We start from the raw sequence: 21,628 nt of genomic DNA, 5'->3' as shown, positions 1-21,628 counted from the left end.
GTGGGAGACCAGAAGCCCATGGAATGATATAATCAAAGTGTTGAAAGGAAAAACTGCCAATTAAGAATTCTATATCCAACCTAACTAGTCTTCAAAAAAAAGATATTTCCAGATATGCAAAACTGAAAGAATTCATTGGTAACAGAACTGCTTTATAAGAAATATTAAAGGATATCCTTCATGCTGGAACTAAATGAGATTAGGTTATTCAAATGCACAGGAAGGAATGAAGTGCACTAGAAATGGCAAATATGTAAGTAAATATAAAAGACTATCTGTCTCTATTTCCTGAAAAGTGTAAGACTATTCAGTGCTCACTTCAGCAGCAAACATACTGAAATGGGAACGATACAGAGAAGATGAATGTGGCCCTTGCACAAGGATGACACGCAAATTTGTGAAGTGTTCCATACTTTTTTGTTGCATCACTATGTTGTCCACCTAAAACTAATATAACATGTATGTTAACTAAACTGGAATTAAAATTCAAAACTAATTAAAAAGTTTTTTAAAAGGCTGTTTAAAGTGCTAATTGCAACACTGTTGGTTTATAATATAGATAGTATATACTTATATTTAATACATTGATTGTTGATATGTATATCAACAGTGGCACGAACTATAAATTAACAAAGCAGCTATATTTTATCAGAATTAAATTAAAATTAACCAAATGTAGATAGTGATGCAGACTGTAATTCCTAGAGCAAGCACTAAAAAACAAAAAAAGGCTTCAAAACCATAGCTAAAAAAACGAAAGGAGGAATTAGAGTAGTACATTAGCGGCACCTGGGTGGCTCAGTTAGTTGAGAGTTCAACTTTGGTTCAGGTCATGATCTCACAGTCCATGAGTTCAAGCACGGCACCAGGCTCTGTGCTGACAGCTCAGAGCCGGGAGCCTGCTTGGAATTCTGTGTCTCCCTCTCCCTCTCTGTCCCTCTCTCACTCATGTTCTCTCTCCCAAAAATAAACAAACATTTAAAAAAAATTTATACACAAAAGACAGCAGTGAACAAGGAACAGAGGAACAAAAAAAGGTCTGAGAGAACAAGTGGAATTTGAAGTTAAAAATACAACATTTACATTAGCACCCCCAAAACTTGGGGCACCTGGGTGGCTCAGTCAGTTAGGCATCCGACTTTGGCTTAGGTCATAGTCTTGCAGTTTGTGAGTTTCAGCCCTGCATCAGGCTCTGTGCTGACAGCTCAGAGCCTGGAGCTTGCTTCGGATTCTATGCCTCCCTCTCTCTCTGCCCCTTTCTGCTCATGCTCTGTCCCCTCTCTCTTTCAAAAATAAATAAATAAACATTTTGGGGATGAGCACTGAGTGTTATGTGGAAACTAATTTGACAATAAACTATTTGTAAAAATAAATAAATAAATAAATAAACAAACATTTTAAAAAATTTTTAAAAAGAAATACTTAAGGATAAAGCTAACAAAATAAGGAGAGGAAAACCACAAAACTCTGATGAATGAAACCAAAGAACTAAATAAATGGAAAGCTATTCCATGTTCATGAACAGGAAGACACTATTCTCAAAATGTCAGTTCTTCCCCACTAGATCTATAGATTAAATGCAATCTCAGTCAAGATCCAAGAAAGTTATCTCATGGATATTGACAAATTGATTCTAAATTTATATGGAAAGGCAAAAGATCCAGAATAGCCAACAAAATACTGAAGAACAGTCAAAGGACTCATGCTACCCAACTTCAAGCTTATGTTAAAGCTATAGTGATCAGGAGGAGAATGTGGTATTGGCAAAGAAATAGATTAAATAGATCAATGAAAAAGAATATGGGGCCCAGAAATAGACCTTGATCAACTAACCTTTGACAAAGGAACAAAAGCAACACAACGGAGCAAAGATTGTCTGTTCAATAAATGGTGCTGGAACAACTGGATATCCACTTGCAAAAAAATTAATCTAGACACAGACCTTACACCCATCACAAAAATTAATTTTATTTCAACTAAATGGACCATAAATCTAAATGTAAAATGCAAAACTATAAAATTCCTAGAAGAGAAAACCTAGATGACCTTGTGTATGGTGATTTTTTTTAGATTAACAGCACCAAAGAAATTATCCATGAAAGAAATAACTGAGAAGTTGGACTTCATTAATATTAAAAACTACTGCTCTGCAAAAGAGAAAAATCAAGAAAATTAGAAGACAGCCCACAGACTGGGAGAAAATATTTGCAAAAGGACACATCTTGATAAAGGACCGTTACCCAAAATAAGCTAAAACTTAAGAAAAAAATTTTAATGGGCCAAATACCTTGACAGACACTTTACCTAAGACATGCAAATAAGCACATGAAAAAAGCCTCCACATCATAGTACATCTTCAGGGAAATGAAAATGAAAATGATGAGACAGCACAACATACTTCTTAGAATGGCCAGATTCTGGAACACTGACGACACCAAATGCTGGTGAGGGTGTGGAGCAACAGAAACGCTCATATATTGCTAGTGAGAATGCAAAATGGTACAGTTGTTTGGAAGATAGTTTGGCAATTCCTGCAAAACACACTCTTACCATACAGTCCAGCAATCTTGCTCCTTGGTGTTTACCCACAGGAGATAAAAACTAACGTCCACACAAAAACTTGCACACAGATGTTTATAACAGCTTTATTCATAATTCTAAAATCTTGGAAGCAACCAAGATGTCCTTTAGTAGTTGAATGTATAAATAAACTGTGGTACATCTAGACAATGGAATATTATTCAGTGCTAAATAGAAATGAGCTATGAAGCCATGAAAAGACTCAGAGGAAACTAAAGTGCATGTTACCAAGTGAGAGAAGCCAATCTGAAGAGGCTACATACTGTATAATTCCAATATTTGACATTCTGGAAAAAGCAAAACAATGGAGATAATAAAAAGGGGTGGTGTCAGAGGTAGGGGAAGGGTAGAAATGAACAGGCAAAGCACAGAGAATTTTTAGGGCAGTAAAAATACTCTGAGATTTATGATGGACACATGTCGTTATGATTTTGTCCAAACCCATAGAATTCACAACATCAGGAGTGAACCCTAAGGTAAATTATGGATGTTGGGCAATTATGATGTGTCAGTGAGGACTCATCCTTGGTTTAAAAACAAAAAGCACCATTTTGGTGAATGATATCAACAATGGGGGAGACTATGCATGTGTGCAGGCAAAACGCATAGGGAAAACTCTGCACCTAACTCTCAATTTTGTTGCTGTTTAGAGCTCTAAAAAAATAGTCTTTTTGAAAAAGCATAAAAGAGACATAGAAAACAAGAAGCAAAATGTAACCACATTAATAATTACAATGAATATGGGGGCGCCTGGGTGGCTTAGTCGGTTAAGCGTCCGACTTTCGCTTAGGTCATGATCTCGCGGTTGGTGGGTTCGAGCTCCGCGTTGGGCTCTGTGCTGACTGCCAGCTCAGAGCCTGGAGCCTATTTCAGAGTCTGTATCTCCCTCTCTCTCTGACCCTCCCCTGCTCACGCTCTCCCTCTCTCTCCCTCCCTCCTAGAAATAAATAAAAATATTAGAAAAAAATAATAATTACAATGAATATGAATAGATTGAGTAAACCCGTTTTGATTACTTAAAAATGCAGACATTTTTAACCATGCAAATTCTCAAAAAGTCTACCTTTTGTTCATATTTTGGGGAATAACTAGAGGCATATTAATGCAAATAAACCAGGAAAAAAGAATAAATGGCATCCAAGAAACAGGGAGTCAAAAACAGGAAAAAGCAAAGGGAATTTAAAAGATGGTGCCAACCCTCCTACACTGTTGGTGGGAATGTAAACTGGTACAGCCCATCTGGAAAACAGTGTGGAGGTTCCTCAGGAAACTAACAATAGAACTCCCCTAGGACCCAGCAATAGCACTGCTAGGAATTTACCCAAGGGATACAGAAATGCTGATGCATAGGAGCACATGTACCCCAATGTTCATAGCAGCACTCTCCACAATAGCTAAAACATGGAAAGAGCCTAAGTGTCCATCAACGGACGAATGGATCAAGAAGATGTGGTTTATCTATACCATGGAATACTACATGGCAATGAGAAACAATGAAATCTGGCCATGTGTAGCAACATGGATGGACCTTGAGGGTGTTATGCTGAGCGAAATAAGTCAGGCAGAGAAGGACAAATATCACATGTTTGCACGTATAGGAGGATTAGGAGGAACTTGACGGAGGAACAAGGGGGAGAAGAAGGGCGGAAATGGTGGGGGAAAGGGAGAGAAGCAAACCATGAGAGACTCTTGAATGCTGACAAAAACTGAGGACTGATGGATGTGGGGGGGGGGGGGGATGGGCATGGAGGAGAACACTTGTGGGGATGAGCACTGAGTGTTATGTGGAAACTAATTTGACAATAAACTATTAAAAAAAAAAGATGGTGCCAAAAATAAATAAATAAATAAAAATAAAAGATGGTGCCAAATGCCCCAGGATGATAGACAACCAGTCCAGTTTTGGAGAAGGATAAAGGGGCTTGTAAGAAAGGATTAGGTACATCGGAAAGTAAACAAATGAAAAACAAGGCAAATATTAATTCCAGAATAAAATAGCAATGGTGAAAACATAACTCATAATATGATACTTGGATGAGCACGTATTTGTTCGATATTTGAGTGCTTACCAAGTCAGGACCTGCTGTAAGCACTGAGCCACCTGCAGCAACAAAACAGATCAAATCCCTACTTTCAGGGAGTTTACATTCTAGTGAATAGAGCTGGATACTAAAATGAAAATCAATATGCAATATCAGCTAATGATCCATGCGTGCCTTAAAGAAAATGTAGACATATACTGGATAGCATTTGGTAGGTAATGATTAACTGTAAATAACAAACATACAATGAATTCTTTAAAAAAAAAAAAAAGAAAAAAAGAGGAGGAGGAGGAGGAAAAGGAGAAAAGGAAGGAGAGAGAGAGAAGGAGAAGAGCTAGTCTACCTGAATTGGAAAATGGGACATGCCTGCTTCTTTACACAAAGTAGTCAGGAATAAAGTAACATTTAAAGAGATACCTGAAGAAAATGAAGGAAAGACCTGTTAACTCTCTGTGGGGAACTGCTAGAAAGAACACACAGCCCAAGCCCAGAAGCAGGAGGGGGGTCTGTGCTTGGAAGTGGAAGGCAGTCTGGAAGGGACCGCGTGTTGCGTGGCTGGAGGGGATAGGAGGGGCCAAAGAGATAGCTCAGGATCATGTAGGCCTTATCAGCCCTGGTAAGGACTTTGGATCTACGGAGCCATAATAATGAAACTAATGATTGAAGCAATGAACTGCTGTGAACATGACCCGCTGAAGAGGATGGAGAGGTTATACGAGAGCTCCAGGAAGTTGGTGGGTCACGCTGACAGCGCTGTAACAAGTGGCAGCATGTACAAATGAACAAGGGTATCAGAAGAAACCATGGGAAGGGTTTAAAGTGGTTTCACTAGTGAGTGAGCAGGGATGGGGCACGGGGCTGCTGTTTTTCATTAGAAGCCTTTTAAATGCAATTTGACTTTTTTTTTTAACTATAAAGTTTTTAAAACTTATGAAAGTTCTTGGTGAAGGGTGGAGACCTCAACTGTAAATGTTTCAGATGTGAAATAGCCCTGACTGTGTACCAGTGATAGAGGGGTGGATGTCCCTGATGGCCAGGGATGGAATAGGATGTGCAGACCACCGGCCCTTTATGTCCCTAGCAAGTATTTTCTAATCCCCATCAACTGCTATTTTTCTCCCACTTTACACATTCTTTAGGTCACCACTCGGTTCCCCCAGGAATAAAACCATTTTCCTTTTGAACCAGTTCTAGATAACACTTACCTTTTTTGTTGTTAGTTTTTCAAGTTAGTTAACATACAGTGTAGTCTTGGCTTCTGGACTAGAATCCAGTGATTCATCTCTTACATACGACACCCAGTGCTCAACCCCAAAAGTATCCTCCTTAATCCCAGTCACCCATTTAACCCACCCCACCCACACTTCCTACATCAACCCTCAGTTTGTTCTCTGTATTTAAGTCTTTTATGGTTTGCCTCCCTGTTCTTATCTAATTCTCCTTCCCTTCCCCTATGTTAATCTGTTAAGTTTCTCATTCCATATATGAGTGAAAGCGTATGATATTTGTCTTTCTCTGTATTGACTTATTTCACTTAGCATAATTCCCTCCAGTTCTATCCACATTGTTCCAAATGTCAAGATTTCATTCTTTTTCATCACTGAGTAGTATTCCATTGTATATATGTATAAATACACCACATCTTCTTAATCCATTCATCAGTTGATGGGCAGTTGGGCTCTTTCCATAATTTAGCTATTGTTGATTGTTGGAAGCCGTGCCAGCTCCGACAGGTCCAGGGGTCCCTGAAGGATGGACGGTGTTGGCAAAAGAGAATGAGAGAGCCCCAAGATTCTTTCTGATCACCAGGCAGGCATCTCTGTCCTGTCGGTGTTGGTGTCTTTATTTAAAGGTTCAGCAACAACATGAAGTCAGAGAAAGGAACTTCTACAATGGGAGGCCTTTTGCGATAACAAGTTTTTGATATTCTGCAGAATTATCTCAGTCATAGTGAATTTACAACCAAGGAATTAACAGGATGCTGTTAGTGAAAAACAGGATAATATATTGGTTAAGTTGTATATAGATAAGTTAGCAGTCATTCTGTCTGGATCTCAAGAGGATGAATGTTTCTGAATTGGTTTGTGTGTGGAAACCATCATGAGGGCCCTAAATGTGTCCATCTTGCACTTGGGTTTATGTTTTAGCTACTCTCATCTATCTTCATCCCAGCTGCCAGTATAAGGGAGGGTGTTTGTGGAATGTAGGCCTTGAGGAAGGGACTGCTATGCTTCACTAATTAGCAAAGATATATGTAGTAACTATGTTCTGCCCTGAAATAGGCTCTTTGTCTCAGGGCCAGGCTCAATTGTAACTCTTGTGTTCTTAACCCCTTAAGTCTTGGATCTGCAAGGCCCATAGGAAGAGCCTTTTGACAATCATCCATAGAGCTTTCATCTAAAATCTCTCTTGCAAAGGCAGAAATATGCTTTTCCTTATGGGGTATCTGTGTTCAGAATATGGGTCTGATATGGAATATTGTGAGGCCTAGTCAATACCAGCAGGCTTATATCCAACATGAGCCAGTAGTAGTAGAAGGAGATACCAGTTTTCATTTCTCATGGCAGGAGCTGCAAACACTGCCATTTCCTTGCTGTGACTGCCATCCAGAGAGGCCAGTGCCGCTCCCGGCAGTTGATAGTGCTGCTATAAATACTGCAGTGCATGCACCCCTTGGAATCAGCATTTTTCTATCCCTTAGATAAATTCCTAGTAGTATAATTGCTGTGTTGGAGGGTAGTTCTATTGTTAACTTTTTGAGGAATCTCCACACTGTTTTCCAGAGTGGCTGTACCAGTTTGCATTCTCACCAACAGAGCAATAGGAATCCCCTTTCTCTTCATCCTCATCAACATCTGTTGTTTCCTGAGTTGTTAATTTTAGCCATTATGATTGGTGTGAGGTGGTATCTCATTTGTGGTTTTGATTTGTATTTCCCTGATGATGAGCAATGAGCATCTTTCCATGTGTCGGCCATCAGGATGTCTTCTTTGGAAAAGTGTCTATTCATGTCTTCTGCCCATTTCTTCACTGGATTATTTGTTTCTTGGGTGTTGAGTTTGGTAAGCTCTTAAATAAATGTTCATTCATTTTGAAAGACAGAAATATATGGAGAGAGTGAGCAGAGAGAGGGAGAGACAGAGAATCCCAAGCAGGCTCCAAGCTGTCAGTGCAGAGCCCATTGCAGGGCTCAATCCCATAAACCATGAGACCATGACCTGAGACGAAATCAAAAGTTGGATGCTTAACTGACTGAGCTGCCCAGGTCCCCCGAATTTGTTAAGTTCATTACAGATTTGGGATACTAATCCTTTATTCAATATGGCATTTGCAAATATCTTCTCCCATTCCATTGATTGCCTTTTAGTTTCATTGATTGTTTTCTTTGCTGTGGAGAATTTTTTATTTTTTTTAAAATTTTTAATGTTTATTTATTTTTGAGAGAAAGAGAGAGCATGAGTGGGGGAGGGGCAGAGAGAGAGGGAGGGAGACAGAACTTGAAGCAGGCTCCAGGCTCCAAGCTGTCAGCACAGAGCCCGATACAGGGCTCGAACCCAGGAACTGTGAGATCATCACCTGAGCCAAAGTCAGACACTTAATGGACCAAGCCACCCAGGCGCCCCCAGAAGCTTTTATCTTGATGAGTCCCAATAGTTCATTTTTGCTTTTATTTCCCTTGTCTCTGGAGACATGTCAAGTAAGAAGTTGCTGTGGCCAAGGTCAAAGAGGTTGCTGCCTGTTTTCTCCTTTAGGGTTTTGATGGCTTCCTGTCTCACATTTAGGTCTTTCATCCATTTTGAGTTTATTTTTGAGTATGGTGTATGAAAGTGGTCCAGTTTCATCCTTCTGCATGTTATTGTCCAGTTCTTCCAGCACAATTTGCTGAAGAGACTGTCTTTTATCCACTGGAAACTCTTTCATGCTTTGTCAAAATTAGTTTGCCATATATTTATGGGTCCATTTCTGGGATCTCTGTTCAATTCCATTGATCTATGTGTCTGTTCTTGTGCCAGTACCATAATGTCTTGTTGATTACAGCTCTGTAATATAGGTTAAAGTCCAGGATTGTGATGCCTCCAACTTTGGTTTTCTTTTTTAATATTACTTTGGCTATTGGTATTCCATATAAATTTCAGAATTGTTTGTTCTAGCTCTGTGGAGAATGCTAATCCTGTTTTGATTAGGATTGCGTTGAATGTGTAGATTGTTTTGGTTAATATTGACATTTTAACAATATTTGTTCTTCCAATCCATTAACATGGAATGTTTTTCCATTTCTTTGTGTCTAATTTCTTTCATAGTTTCTATAGTTTTCAGTGTACAGATCTTTTACATCTTTGGTTAGGTTTATTCCTAGGTATTTTATGGGTTTTGGTGCAATTGTAAATGGGATCTATTCCTTGATATCTCTTTCTGTTGCCTCATTATTGGTGTATAGAAATGCAACCGATTTCTGTACTTTGACTTTATATCCTGTGACTTTGCTGAATTCAAGTGTCAGCTCTAGCAGTTTTTTGGAGTCATCTTCCAGGCTTTCCATGTAGAGTATTACATCATCTACAGAGTGAAAGTTTGACTTCTTTGCCAATTTGGCTGCCTTTTATTTTGTTTTGTTGTCTGTTTGTGGAGGCTAGGACTTCCAACACTATGTTGAACAACAGTGGTGAGAGTGGACATCTCTGTCGTGTTCCTGATCTCAAGGGGAAAAGCTCTCAGTTTTTCCTACTTGAGGATGACATTAGCTGTGGGCCTTTCATATATGGCTTTTATGATGTTAGGGTATCTAACATCTTCTATCCCGACTCTCTTGAGCTTTTATATTAAGGATGCTGTATTTTGTCAAATACTTTTTCTGCATCTATTGACAGGATCATATGGTTCTTCTTTTAATGTTTATTTTTGAGAGAGACAGAGAGAGAGAGAGAGAGAGAGAGAGAGAGAGAGAGAGAGAGAGAGAGAGAGAGAATGAGCAGGGGAAGGCTAGAAATAGGGAGACAGAATATCTGAAGATCAGAAGCAGTCTCCATGTAGTGAGTGCAGGGCCCAACATGGGGCTCTAACTCACAGACCATGAAATCATGACCAGAGGTGAAATCAAGAGTCGGCCACTTAACTGAGTCACCTAGGCACCCCCAAGATCATATGGTTCTTATCCTTTCTTCTATTAATGTGGTGTATCATGTTTATTGATGTGTGAATACTGAACCAGCCCTGCATCCCAGGAATGAATCCCGCTTTATCATAGTGAATAAGTCTTTTAAAGTACTGTTGAATTCGATTTGCTAGTATCTTGTTGAGAATTTTTCCCTCCAGTTTCATCAGGGATATTGGCCTGCAATTCTCCTTTTTAGTAGGGTCTTTGTCAGGTTTTGGAATCAAGGTAATACTGGCTTCATAGAATGAGTTTGGAAACTTTCCTTTCATTTCTATTTTTTTTTTTTTGAACAGTTTGAGCAGAATAGGTATTAAATCTGCTTTAAATGTCTGGCAGAATTCCCAGGAAAGCCATCTGGCTCTGGACTCTTATTTGTTAGGAGGTTTTTGATAATTGATTCAATTTTGTCCTTGGTTATGGGTCTGTTCAAATTTTCTATTTTTTCCCGTTTGAGTTTTGGTAGTGTGTGAGTATCTAGGAATTTGTCCATTTCTTCCAGATTGTCCAGTTTGTTGCCATAAAAATTTTCACAGTATTCTCTAATAATTGTTTGTATTTCTGTGGTGTTGGTTGTGATCTCTCCTCCTTCATTCGTGATTTTATCTATTTGGGTCCTCTCTCTTTAGTTTTTGTGAAATCTGGTCGGGGTTTATCAATTTTGTTTGTTCTTTCAAAAAACCAGCTCTTAGATTCATTGATTTGGGTAAATGAATGTATATCGTTCATTTATGATGTAATCTTTATAATTTCCATTCTTCTATTGGCTTTGGGTTTATTTACTGCTGCCTTTCTAGGTCCTTTAGGTGTAAGTTTAGATTGTGTATTTGGGACCTTTCTTGTTTCTTGAGATAGGCCTGAATTGCAGTGTATTAGTCCTCTTAGGACTGCCTTTGTTGCATTTCAAAGGGTTTGGACTGTCATGTTTTCATTTTCATTTTCTTCCATGTATTTTTAAAATTTCTTCTTTAATTTTCTGATTTACTCATTCATTCTTTAGTAGGATGTTCTCTAGCTTCCATGTATTTGGGAGCTTTCCAAATTTTTTCTTGTGGTTGATTTAGAGTTTCATAGCATCATGGTCTGAAAATATGCACGGTATGATCTCAATCCTTTCGTACTTGTTGAGGGCTGATTTGTGTCCCACTATGTGATCTATTCTGGAGAACGTTCCATGTGCACTGGAGAAGAATGTGTATTCTGCTGCTTTAGGATGAAATGTTCTGAATATATATGTTAACTTCATGTGGTCTAGTGTGTCATTCAAAGTCATTGTTTCCTGTTGATTTTCTGTCTAGATGATCTGTCCATTGCTGTAAGTGGGGATGTTAACATCCCCTACTATAATGGTATTATTATTGATGAGTTTATGTTTGTGATTGATTTATATATTAGGGTGTTCACATTGGGGGCATAAATATTTACAATTGTTAGCTCTTCTTGATGGAGAGACCCTTTAATTACGATAAAGTGCCCTTCTTCATCTCTTGTTACTATCTTTGTTTTAAAATCTAGTTTGTCTGATACAAATATGGCTACTCTGGCTTTCTTTTGACATCCATTAGCATGATAGATGGTTCTCCATCCCCTCACTTTCAACCTGCAGGTGTCCTGAGGTCTAAAATAAGTCTCTCATAGGCAGCATTTAGATGGATCTTGTTGTTTTTTATCCATTCTGATACTCTATGTCTTTTGATGGAGGCATTTAGTTCACTTACTTTCAGAGTGATAATTGAAATCTATGAATTTAGTGCCATTGTGTTATCTGTAAGTTTTGTGTTTGTGGTGATGTTTCTGGTCCTTTGTAGTCTTTGCTGCTTTCCACTCACAGAGTTCCCTTACAATCGCTTGCAGAGCTGGTTTAGTGGTCATGAATTGATTTAGTTTTTGTCCGGGAAAGCCTTTCTCTCTCCTCTATTCTGAATGACAGCCTTGCTGGATAAAGGATTCTTGGCTGCATATTTTTCCTAGTCAGCATATTGAATATTTCTTCCCACTCCTTTCTGGCTACTACTCTTATAGGTTAAGGACCGTTTGTCCCTAGCTGCTTTCAGAATTCTCTTTGTATTTTGTCAGTTTCACTATTATGTTGTGGTGTTGACCTGTTTTTGTTAACTTTGAAGGGAGTACTCTGTGTCGCTTGGACTCAAATGTCTGTTTCCTTTCCCAGATTAGGGAAGTTCTCAGCTATAATTTGTTCAAATAAGACTTCTGCCCCTTTCTCTCACTCTTCCTCTTTTGGAAATCCTAAGATATGGATATGGTTTCATTTCATGGAATCACTTAGTTCTCTAATTCTCCCCCTCGTGATCTGGTAATTTCCTTTCCCTCTTTTTTGGCTTCATCAGTTTCCATAATTTTATCTTCTATTTCACCTATTCTCTTCTTCCATCCTCGCTGTCACTGTGTCTAGTTTATTATGCACCTCAATTATAGCATTTTTTAATTCATCGTGACTGTTCTCAGGTCTTTGATCTGTGCAGCAGGAGTTTCTCTGCCATCTCCTATGCTTTTTTCAAGGCCAGCTATTAGTCTTATAACTGTTATTCTATATTCCTGTACAGATATATTATTTATATCTGTCTTGAGCAATTCTCTTGTGATTTCTTCCTGAATCTTCTTTTGGGGAGAATTTCTCCATTTTGTCATTTTGGCTAAGTTTCTGGCTTTTGTGTATTTTAAAAGCTTGTTATGTGACTTGCACCTAAGGGTACTCTTTTAAAAAGGGATCGCACCCTGTCCAGGACCTGACACTTGGGAAGTGTTTTGGGTGCATGCACTCTGTTGTTGGCCTTTCGGCTACTCTATCGCACTGGTCAGTGCTCTGCAGTGCTCTTCCTTGCTTGTAGTAGTGGAGTGTTTGGATCTTCAACCAGATTTGCTTGTCTGTTGAAATAACCCTGGAAAAAGAAAAGGCAAAGCGGAAGGAAGCCTGATCCCACAAAAAGAGAAAAATGAGAGAAAAGATCAAACAGAGAATCAAAAAACTATAAGGCTAAATCCAGAGAAAGAGAAAGGTAAATAAAGAAGAAAAAGAAAAGGTGGAAAAGGAATAGAATAAAAATGCCTGATCAAAAAAAAAGTATGTTTGTGTGTATGTATATATATACACATATATACTTCTGCATATTTATTATACTTAACATGTACACACACAGACACACACACACAGAACTGACCCTAAACAAATCAGAAACTATGAGCTTGTTTCCAAAAGAAATAAAGGAAGAAAGAACAATTAAATCAAATCAAATCAAATCAAATCAAATCAAATTAAATTAAACAAAAAACTGTTGGTACCTGGGACTGCTGCCTGTGCTGGTCTGGAGAGGCCATCTGGTCAGTCAATGTTAGCTCCACTTGGTAGAGATAAGCAGTTACCAGGCACGGAGGGGTGGCGTTGGTGTGAGCAGGTCCCGCCTCCAGTGGGGAGCTCTGTGCTGCTCTCTGAAGCCCCACTGTGTTGGTGATGGGGAGATAAATGGCAACACCCCAATTTCTCCTCCCTGGATCAGGTGTCTCAAACCACGCTGCTCAGGAAGCCCTAAGAGAGTAGCGGCCGTCAGCTTGCCCTGCCCCAGTCTCCCGTGCCTCTTAGGCACTCAGCTGGGATTCAAAACCCAAGGTCTTTTTTTTTTTTTTTTAAATAACATTTATTTCGTTTTGAGAGACAGAGAGAGACAGATCATGAGCACGGTAGAGGCAGAGAGAGAGGGACACACAGAATCGGAAGCAGGCTCCAGACTCTCAGCTGTCAGCACAGAGCCTGACGCGGGGCTCGGAAGCCACAAACTGTGAGATCATGACCTGAACTGAAGTCGGACACTCAACTGACTGAGCCACCCAGGCACCCCCAAAACCCAATGTCTTAAGGGGCCCTGCACTTCGCAGACCCTGTTCTGGTGTAGCACCACTCTCCCCTGCTGATAAAAGGCCTCTGGCTGGCACGTGCAGGATCTTTTGTCCTCGGGGAGGCAATAAACCCTCTTCCCACAGTACTCAAGGAGGGGGGCTGTTCTCTTCCAGTGTGCCCCTGAGATCCTTACGCCGCGCTATGCTTTCTGGGCTGGTTCCCATCCCCCCAGGAGTGCAGCCATGTTTCCAGTTCCATTCAGAGAAAGGAGAAAGTCACGCTCTTTTTATACCTTTGAGTTTCAGCTCCAGAGGCTAGATCCTGCCAAGCTGTCTCCCTCCACCTGTGGAGATATTTCTGTCACTCTGCAGATTGAATTCCTAGGTGCTTCAAGTGATCTGACCTCAATACAGCTGTGTTTGAGGGCCAAGGAAAATCCTGGTCCCCCTATTTCTCCGTCATCTTAAACCAACACTTAACATTTTGATCGTATAGTCTAAGTGACTATAGATGGGATAAATATAAATCATGGCTACTATCTTTTGTGGAATAAGGGGGTGTTTATATAATTTTTTTTTACTACGGTATATTTATTTTTGAGAGGAGGAGTTGGGGAGGGGAGAGAGAGAGAGAGAGAGAAATAGAGAGAGAGAGAAGGGTGATGGAGAGGCACAGAGAGAGGAGAGAGAGAATCCCAAGCAGGCTCTGAGCTATCAGCACAGAGCCTGACTCGGGGCTCAAACTCACAAACCGTGAGATCATAACCTGAGCCAAAGTCAAGAGTCAGGGTGCTTACCTCCTACACTGTTGGTGGGAATGTAAACTTGTACAGCCCATCTGGAAAACAGTGTGGAGGTTCCTCAGGAAACTAACAATAGAACTCCCCTATGACCCAGCAATAGCACTGCTAGGAATTTACCCAAGGGATACAGAAATGCTGAGGCATAGGAGCACATGTACCCCAATGTTCATAGCAGCACTCTCCACAATAGCTAAAACATGGAAAGAGCCTAAGTGTCCATCAACAGATGAATGGATCAAGAAGATGTGGTTTATCTATACCATGGAATACTACATGGCAATGAGAAACAATGAAATCTGGCCATGTGTAGCAACATGGATGGACCTTGAGGGTGTTATGCTGAGCGAAATAAGTCAGGCAGAGAAGGACAAATATCATATGTTTGCACGTATAGGAGGATTAGGAGGAACTTGACGGAGGAACAAGGGGGAGAAGAAGGGCAGAAATGGTGGGGGAAAGGGAGAGAAGCAAACCATGAGAGACTCTTGAATGCTGACAAAAACTGAGGACTGATGGATGTGGGGGGAGGGGGGGATGGGCATGGAGGAGGACACTTGTGGGGATGAGCACTGAGTGTTATGTGGAAACTAATTTGACAATAAACTATTAAAAAAAAAAAAAGAGTCAGGATGCTTAATCAACTGAGTGCCCCTGTATAATTATTTTTACTTTTACCAAATTTGAATCATATTGACCATATCCCTTCATACTAGAAGGCTGCATCAAATCTCAATTTTTTTTTCTTAATTTTTACGTTTATTTATTTTTGAGAGAGACAGAGTGTGAGTGGGGAAGGGGCAGAGAGAGAGGGAGACACAGAATCCAAAGCAGGCTCTAGGCTCTGAGCTGTCAGCACAGAGCCCGTCACAGGGCCGTCACAGGGCCGGAACCCACCAACCACGAGATCATGACCTGAGGCAAAGTAGAATGCTTAACCAATTAAGCCATCCAGGAGCCCCTCAAGTCTCTTAATTTTTCAAATTATTTTCAAATTAGGTGGGAAATGATACTGTGCTTTCACTTGTCATTTTCAATTACAATATTTATCAGTGTGTACCATTTTGTGAGTTGCATATTCATGTCTTTTGCACATTTCCTTATTTGCAAAAGGCTCTCTAATGCAATAGCTATTTATCATAACAATTACAAATGTCTTCCTGGTTTGTGGTTTGCTGATGCTTTTGATATATAAAGTACTTATGTAGATGAATTTTTAAAAAATTCTCTCCTTCACATCACATTTAGGTAGGCTTTTGTACCGTGATCAGTAAATATTTGCCTATCCTTCTCCCTACCCCCAGCCCCCTTTGATTTTATCCAGGTTTTTAAAGTCTTAGGGCCAAAGGGTATTCTCTTGGGCATTCACTCAACAGACAGGACTTCAATAACATAACATGAAGGCTTATTTTACGAGAATGAGTGGATCCTTCTTAACATAGCTTATGATCTGGAATCCTCAATCATGTATTGTGCTTCCTGCCAAAATATCCGTTTGTGTCTTCTTCATTCAGCCACCTAACAGCTGTCCCCTATTTTCTCAGGTGTCCAGGAACACTGATGGCAAACTTTAAGGGCCATGCTCTCCCAGGGAGTTTATTCTTGATAGTTGGACTGTGGTGGTCAGTGAAGTACCCACTGATGTACTTCCACCAAAAGGGGAAAAGCAGCCAGCTGACTCATTACCATCAGCGTCTCGAGATCATTGAAGCCGCAATCCGAACTTTGTTTTCCATCATTGGTAAGAAGGGGGTTGTCTGGACCAGGGACCTCCCCATCACATGCAGAACTTTTAACCCATTTTCTGGCCCCTGTGAAATGCATGTTCCCACCAGCAGATAATAAAACAAGGATATTCAGTTGGCCACTAAATGTTTTATAATATCTATTGTGTACTGAGCTTTGTAATATTAACACTTAATAGCACCTTACATCATAGGACACCATGAAAAACTGCCAAATAAACTACATTTTTTTCCCCCTACAAGGACACAGGTATAAGATGTAGAAACAGAAAACATACTTTATGAAAAAGATAAAACACAAATAAAAACAGAAAGAACAAACAAGAATGAGATGATGTACATGAGTTAGGAGAAAGTACTAAATGGAGTTTCATTTTAGAAAAAAATCATCTTTTTTCCGATGGTGTCCCCACAAGAATCTCAAGAGTAGTTACCACCCAATTCCATGGCATATCCTCTGTCCCCAGATATCAAGCAATTACGAAGACGGGGACTTTATGTTAGACGACTAGTAAGAGAGGCAGTGGAAGAGACCGAAAAAAGCCAACAGAGGGCTATTTGAAAGGGATTATCCCTTACTATGTCCTGTTCCAACAAAGTTTCATGTACTTCCACTGTGACTGGTCATCCACTCCACTCCACTAGTGGCCAAATGAAAAGGGGCCAGCAGTGCCAATAGTAGAAAGCATTCTTCCTCAGAATCTGCTGAGTAATGCGAGTAATGAGGGATCTTATTCTACAATTGCATTTTGCCACGTATCACCTTTGGCTTACTATTTCTCAGAAGGAACGGAAGCAACACCAGTAGCTTCTCTTGCAGTGAGCAAAGGTGCTTAGCTTTGTTTTCCTAGTCTGGTTGAATTTTCCCATTCGTATCTCCTCTTTCTGGAGCTATATGGCTTAAATGCTAAGGACAGCATCAACCTTGCCAGAAAAGTTGATAGAGCCAGAAAAATATTTGGCCTCTTTGCTGGGTGAAAATAATACTCCTTCAACAATATCTCCTGAGCTCCAAGCATGCACAGGAACTCACTGCTCCAGGTTTTAAGGCTACAATGGGGAACCAAATATAGTCCCTGCTGTCACAGGGCTTCCATTCTAGTGTGGGTGGGCCTTCCTTCTCCTGGCTAGTTTCCACCGACTCCTTGATAAACTCTTTGATAAATTCAGGAAGGGGCTGGGTTTAAAACAAAACAAAAAGTTTGGAGAACAGGTTTCAGAATGTGGTCATGGAGAATTATTCCAGGCCCCAAGATCATTTTGGGCACCAGGCATAAAGGCCAACCTTTGCTTTCCTAAACAAGTGATAAAGAAGAAGGGACAAGAACTGAGAGCTGCCCCGTCAAAGGCTTGCCTCTCCTAACACAGTAGGGCCAGAAACACCATGGTGCAGGGGCCCTTATCTGGTTCTCCTAGTGTTTAGGGCACAGAGACCTAAAGCTAGGAGAAGGTGCTCACACTGTGCTCAGGAAAACCACTCACTTGAAGTCTGCTCTGACAGAACTACACCTGGCAGCTGCTTCTCCCCCTTAGATGTGTACAAGTACCTTTATCACCAGCATGTCTCCATTATTTGCAACCTAATTGTTCCTTTCCCTGACTTCTTTCACTGCTCACTTAGCTCTGAGGTGAATGAACCAGCCACATTCTCATATAAGTGATGACTTGCCTTCATCTCTGCCACTGGACAAATACCCTGGGGATTCGTGTGCCTGTTTCTATTACTTCTTTACTCTGCACCCCCACCCCCGAAGGAACAACAAAGGCAAGATGTCTACACAGGTTCCTCAGCAAATGCCTTCTGAGGGAGCAAAGGAGGCTACTTCCACCTGCCTCTTGACTTCATTCATGACTTGGGGGCATTTCTTGTTTCCCATCTGCCTGGGAGCTACTCTTCCCTCCTTAACTTCCTACTCTCACCTCCCTGCAGGGATCCTGGCAGAGCAGTTTGTTCCGGATGGGCCCCACCTCCACCTGTACCATGAGAACCAGTGGGTGAAGTTGATGAACTGGCAGCACAGCACCATGTATCTATTCTTTGCAGTCTCGGGAATCGTGGACATGCTCACCTATCTTGTCACTCACGTTCCCCTGGGGGTGGACAGACTGGTTATGGCTATCGCAGCATTCACTGAAGGTAACTTAGGGGTATGGAATGGACCAGGATACAAAGACCAGAAATACTTCAAATATAATAACTTTCCCCAGAAAATCCAAATCTCTGAATTTCAAACACCTGAATAGGACTTGGTCCTGTGCTCTAGATGATACAAGTGACCTATTCCATAAAACAGCACATGAAAACGTGAGGCTCTTAGCCAGTCTCTGGCTCTCAGCACACACTCTCCCTCCTCACCGTCTCCGCCCCCCCCCCCCAATCACACTCCTGTGCCTGAGTGCACCTGCACACTAAAACACACAAGAACTCTCCAAAACCTGGTTGGATGCCACCATGCCAGAGAACTCCCTCTGTTGGGGAAAGAAACACTGCACTCCACCCTGAACCCAGGAGCATTCTCACCTGGACTCCATCACAAACCTCAGGAGACCCACCCAGCAGGCAGGACAGATCTCCCAGTATAACTCATATTAACCGAAGTAATGAGAAGGCACTTTGTAATCCAACCACCTCACTTCTGTACCTCAGGAAGAGACAAAGGTTGAATCAGGGCAAAATTGAATTTCAAGTACACACACAATTTGTCACCAATCAGCAACGTGTTTCTCCTACACATCCTGTATTGAAGTTACCACGGATTAAAAGATTTTAAAAGACACATCCTCTGCAGTTATATCCACTTCACACACAAAATTAAATCTAATCTGCGTCTGTTGCCCTGTAATATCATATAAACGGACTTTGTAACTGCTGAAAAATGTCGCTTTAAGTGTAGGAGGGCATTCTAGCAGTAGAACAAGCCCTCTGAAGTAGAAACCAGTGAATCGCTGATGGCTGAAATGGCTTTGTGCAGGTTTTCTCTTCTACTACCATGTCCATAACCGGCCACCCTTGGACCAGCACGTCCACTCACTCCTGCTGTGCGCACTATTTGGAGGGACTTTCAGCATCTTCTTAGAGGTGATCCTCCGGGACAACATTGTGCTGCAACTCTTCCGAACCACTCTCGTTATTCTTCAGGGCACCTGGTTCTGGCAGGTAATTATTCAAAACTGTGGTCTTCACGGAGCTCCAGTGCGTTTGTCCAAGAGAAGTCATGAAGGGGCAGCATTGACATGCCATGTGACCTGGTCTCCCTGTGTCCACCCCACAACTTAGTTTTGTCCATGAATACCTTGCTCACTGGTTGACAAGCAGAATCCATGGAGCATAACATAGCAAGCAGATTAAGAAATTTCCCTATCTGCCCTCCCCAGTGGAGGTACTGACCCTGTTTACAGGCTCCACATGCAGTACTTTCAGGGGTCATTTCTATAGTTTGTTACAGGCTCCACTTGCTAAACTGCTGATTTGAAATCTAGGCCCTGAAATTTCGTTTTAAATAAGCCTATGCTAAAACCAGAATTACCTTAGAGCAATTCTCCTGCGCAAAAAGGCTTCTCTATGCTAATGGAGGTATGAGAAATAGGAGGTAGTGGGGAATGCATGGACAACTTGGGTAGCCACAGGAAGGGCGCAAGCTTGTGTTTCTCAGAACCAACTGAGGTGGACTTCTCTGTATTCCACACCAGATCGGATTTGTGCTGTTCCCACCTTTTGGAGCACCCGAATGGGACCAGAAAGATGAAGCAAACATGATGTTCATCACCATGTGCTTTTGCTGGCACTACCTGGCTGCCCTCTGCATTGTGGCCATCAACTACTCTCTCGTTTACTGGTAAGTCCAAGGGAACACATCTTTGTCAAGCTTTTTTCTCCTAACAACCCTTTGTCCCCAGAATCTACTGCACTGCATTTTATTCCCAGTGGCCCACCTTTCATAACAAAGCAGTGCTAACTTCTACCACTTCATGAGTGCAAAATATATGCCAAGTTCTGCACAAGGTACTCCACCCCTGCAAAGGAGAAGGAGGAGATACTGAAAGGCTGAAGGATTGTCTGGTCGTAGTAATCTGACAGACCCAGGTTTCAAAGGCGGTTCTGACAGACTGGAAGGCTGTCGTGTGAAAGGAAAAACTGAATTAGGCATCAGTACTGGACTGCAGATCCTGCTCTGTCCATTGTCTTGAGCCCATCACCTTGTCCTGGATCAGTCCCACCTCCTCCCCAGAAATGTGACAATCAGACACAATGTCAAAACAGCAAGTACCCTTTTGAGGGCTCTTCAGAGGTTACTGGAATAGCTGATCATTCCTGTGCACTCATTGTCCCAGGCACTGTGGGAAGCACTTCAAGTCTATTACCACACTGAATCCTCATTATTTTATGAAGTATACACTATAACGTTTTACAGATGGGGAAACCAAGGCTTGAAAGACTAAGTAACTTGATGGAGGTCACCCTATGAGTCAATAGCAGACACTGTCTTGAACTGCAGAGCGAGTGACTTTTAGGATATGCTATTATGGAGTCTGTCATTTGTAGCTGCCCCTCTTGTTTCTGATTTCCCTACCCAAAGCAGATGCATATCACACACAGAATTCCACACAGGCCAAACTGAAGAGAAGGTCACAGTTTCCTTTAGTTCTACTGCCTGGTCGGTGAAACAATACACTGGGAGGCAGGAGACCTAGGGTTAGTCTGTTGTGACATTAACCAGTAAATATTATTAATCATGAGTCCCTTTATCTACCAATGAACACCATCCGAGAAATGAGATATGCAGACAGCCACAGCATTTGGTGGACTTATAAAGAAAATGCGTTAAGAACCAGTAGATGCTTTAACATCCTTGGTTGAGAGAATAAGGGAATCTGGGAGGCCTAATTTCATGTGCTCTTACTGTTGCTCTATTACAGCTATTTGACTCGGTTAAAGAGGTGCGGAGGAGAAGTCATTGGGATTCAGAAGCTGAAGTCAGATCACACTTACCAGACGGCCCTCTTGAGTGGCTCAGATGAGGAGTGAGGCGGCTACTCATCATCAGCGCGGGCTGGACATGTCCCTCTGAGCACAAACAGCTTGTGTGCACAAAGGTGTAGCTTAGCTCCTCCATTTCAATGCTTCCTTTGGTCTGCTCTTACGGTTCTACGTATTTGCACTTTCTCATTTAATTGGCTGAAGTCTGTGTTGCTGTGGTATCGTTCATAAAGAAAAATGACACAAGCCTTTATTTGTGCCTCAGGATGAAGAGAAATGAAAGACTCTGAAAGTTTCAGAACCAGAAGTGGCCAGGTGGATGAGTCTAGGATAGGAATCCAGCAGAACGTACTGCTTTTGATAACTTCTCTCTTTTTCAAATTTCAAGAAAACAGGTACTTTCTTATTAGAAAGTAAATACAGGAGACTGACTTTATTTTAAAGATACAATTCTACCACATATTTCTTAAAGTAAAATA

The 21,628-nt window shown here is 41.1% G+C and overlaps 1 protein-coding gene and 1 non-coding gene across 2 annotated transcripts; both read left to right on the top strand.

Annotated features, from left to right (window-relative positions):
- The first annotated feature begins 310 nt into the window (after positions 1-310).
- LOC144225423 (U6 spliceosomal RNA) lies at positions 311-417 on the top strand. The gene has a single exon (XR_013333297.1). It is a non-coding gene; the product is annotated as a U6 spliceosomal RNA (small nuclear RNA).
- A 15,512-nt stretch (positions 418-15,929) lies between these two features.
- Positions 15,930-21,453, top strand: TMEM45B (transmembrane protein 45B). The gene is made up of 5 exons (XM_077756540.1): positions 15,930-16,167; positions 18,102-18,308; positions 19,144-19,328; positions 19,862-20,007; positions 21,089-21,453. The coding sequence occupies exons 1-5, from the start codon at positions 15,987-15,989 to the stop codon at positions 21,195-21,197; spliced, it is 828 nt and encodes a 275-aa protein (XP_077612666.1). The 5' UTR covers positions 15,930-15,986; the 3' UTR covers positions 21,198-21,453.
- Positions 21,454-21,628: the final 175 nt, after the last annotated feature.

The sequence above is a fragment of the Crocuta crocuta genome, unplaced genomic scaffold (assembly GCF_008692635.1).
Source record: "Crocuta crocuta isolate KB4526 unplaced genomic scaffold, BGI_CrCroc_1.0 scaffold172, whole genome shotgun sequence".
NCBI lineage: Eukaryota > Metazoa > Chordata > Mammalia > Carnivora > Hyaenidae > Crocuta > Crocuta crocuta.
Note: the sequence above shows the minus strand (reverse complement) of the source record. Positions and strands in the feature narration are given on the sequence as shown.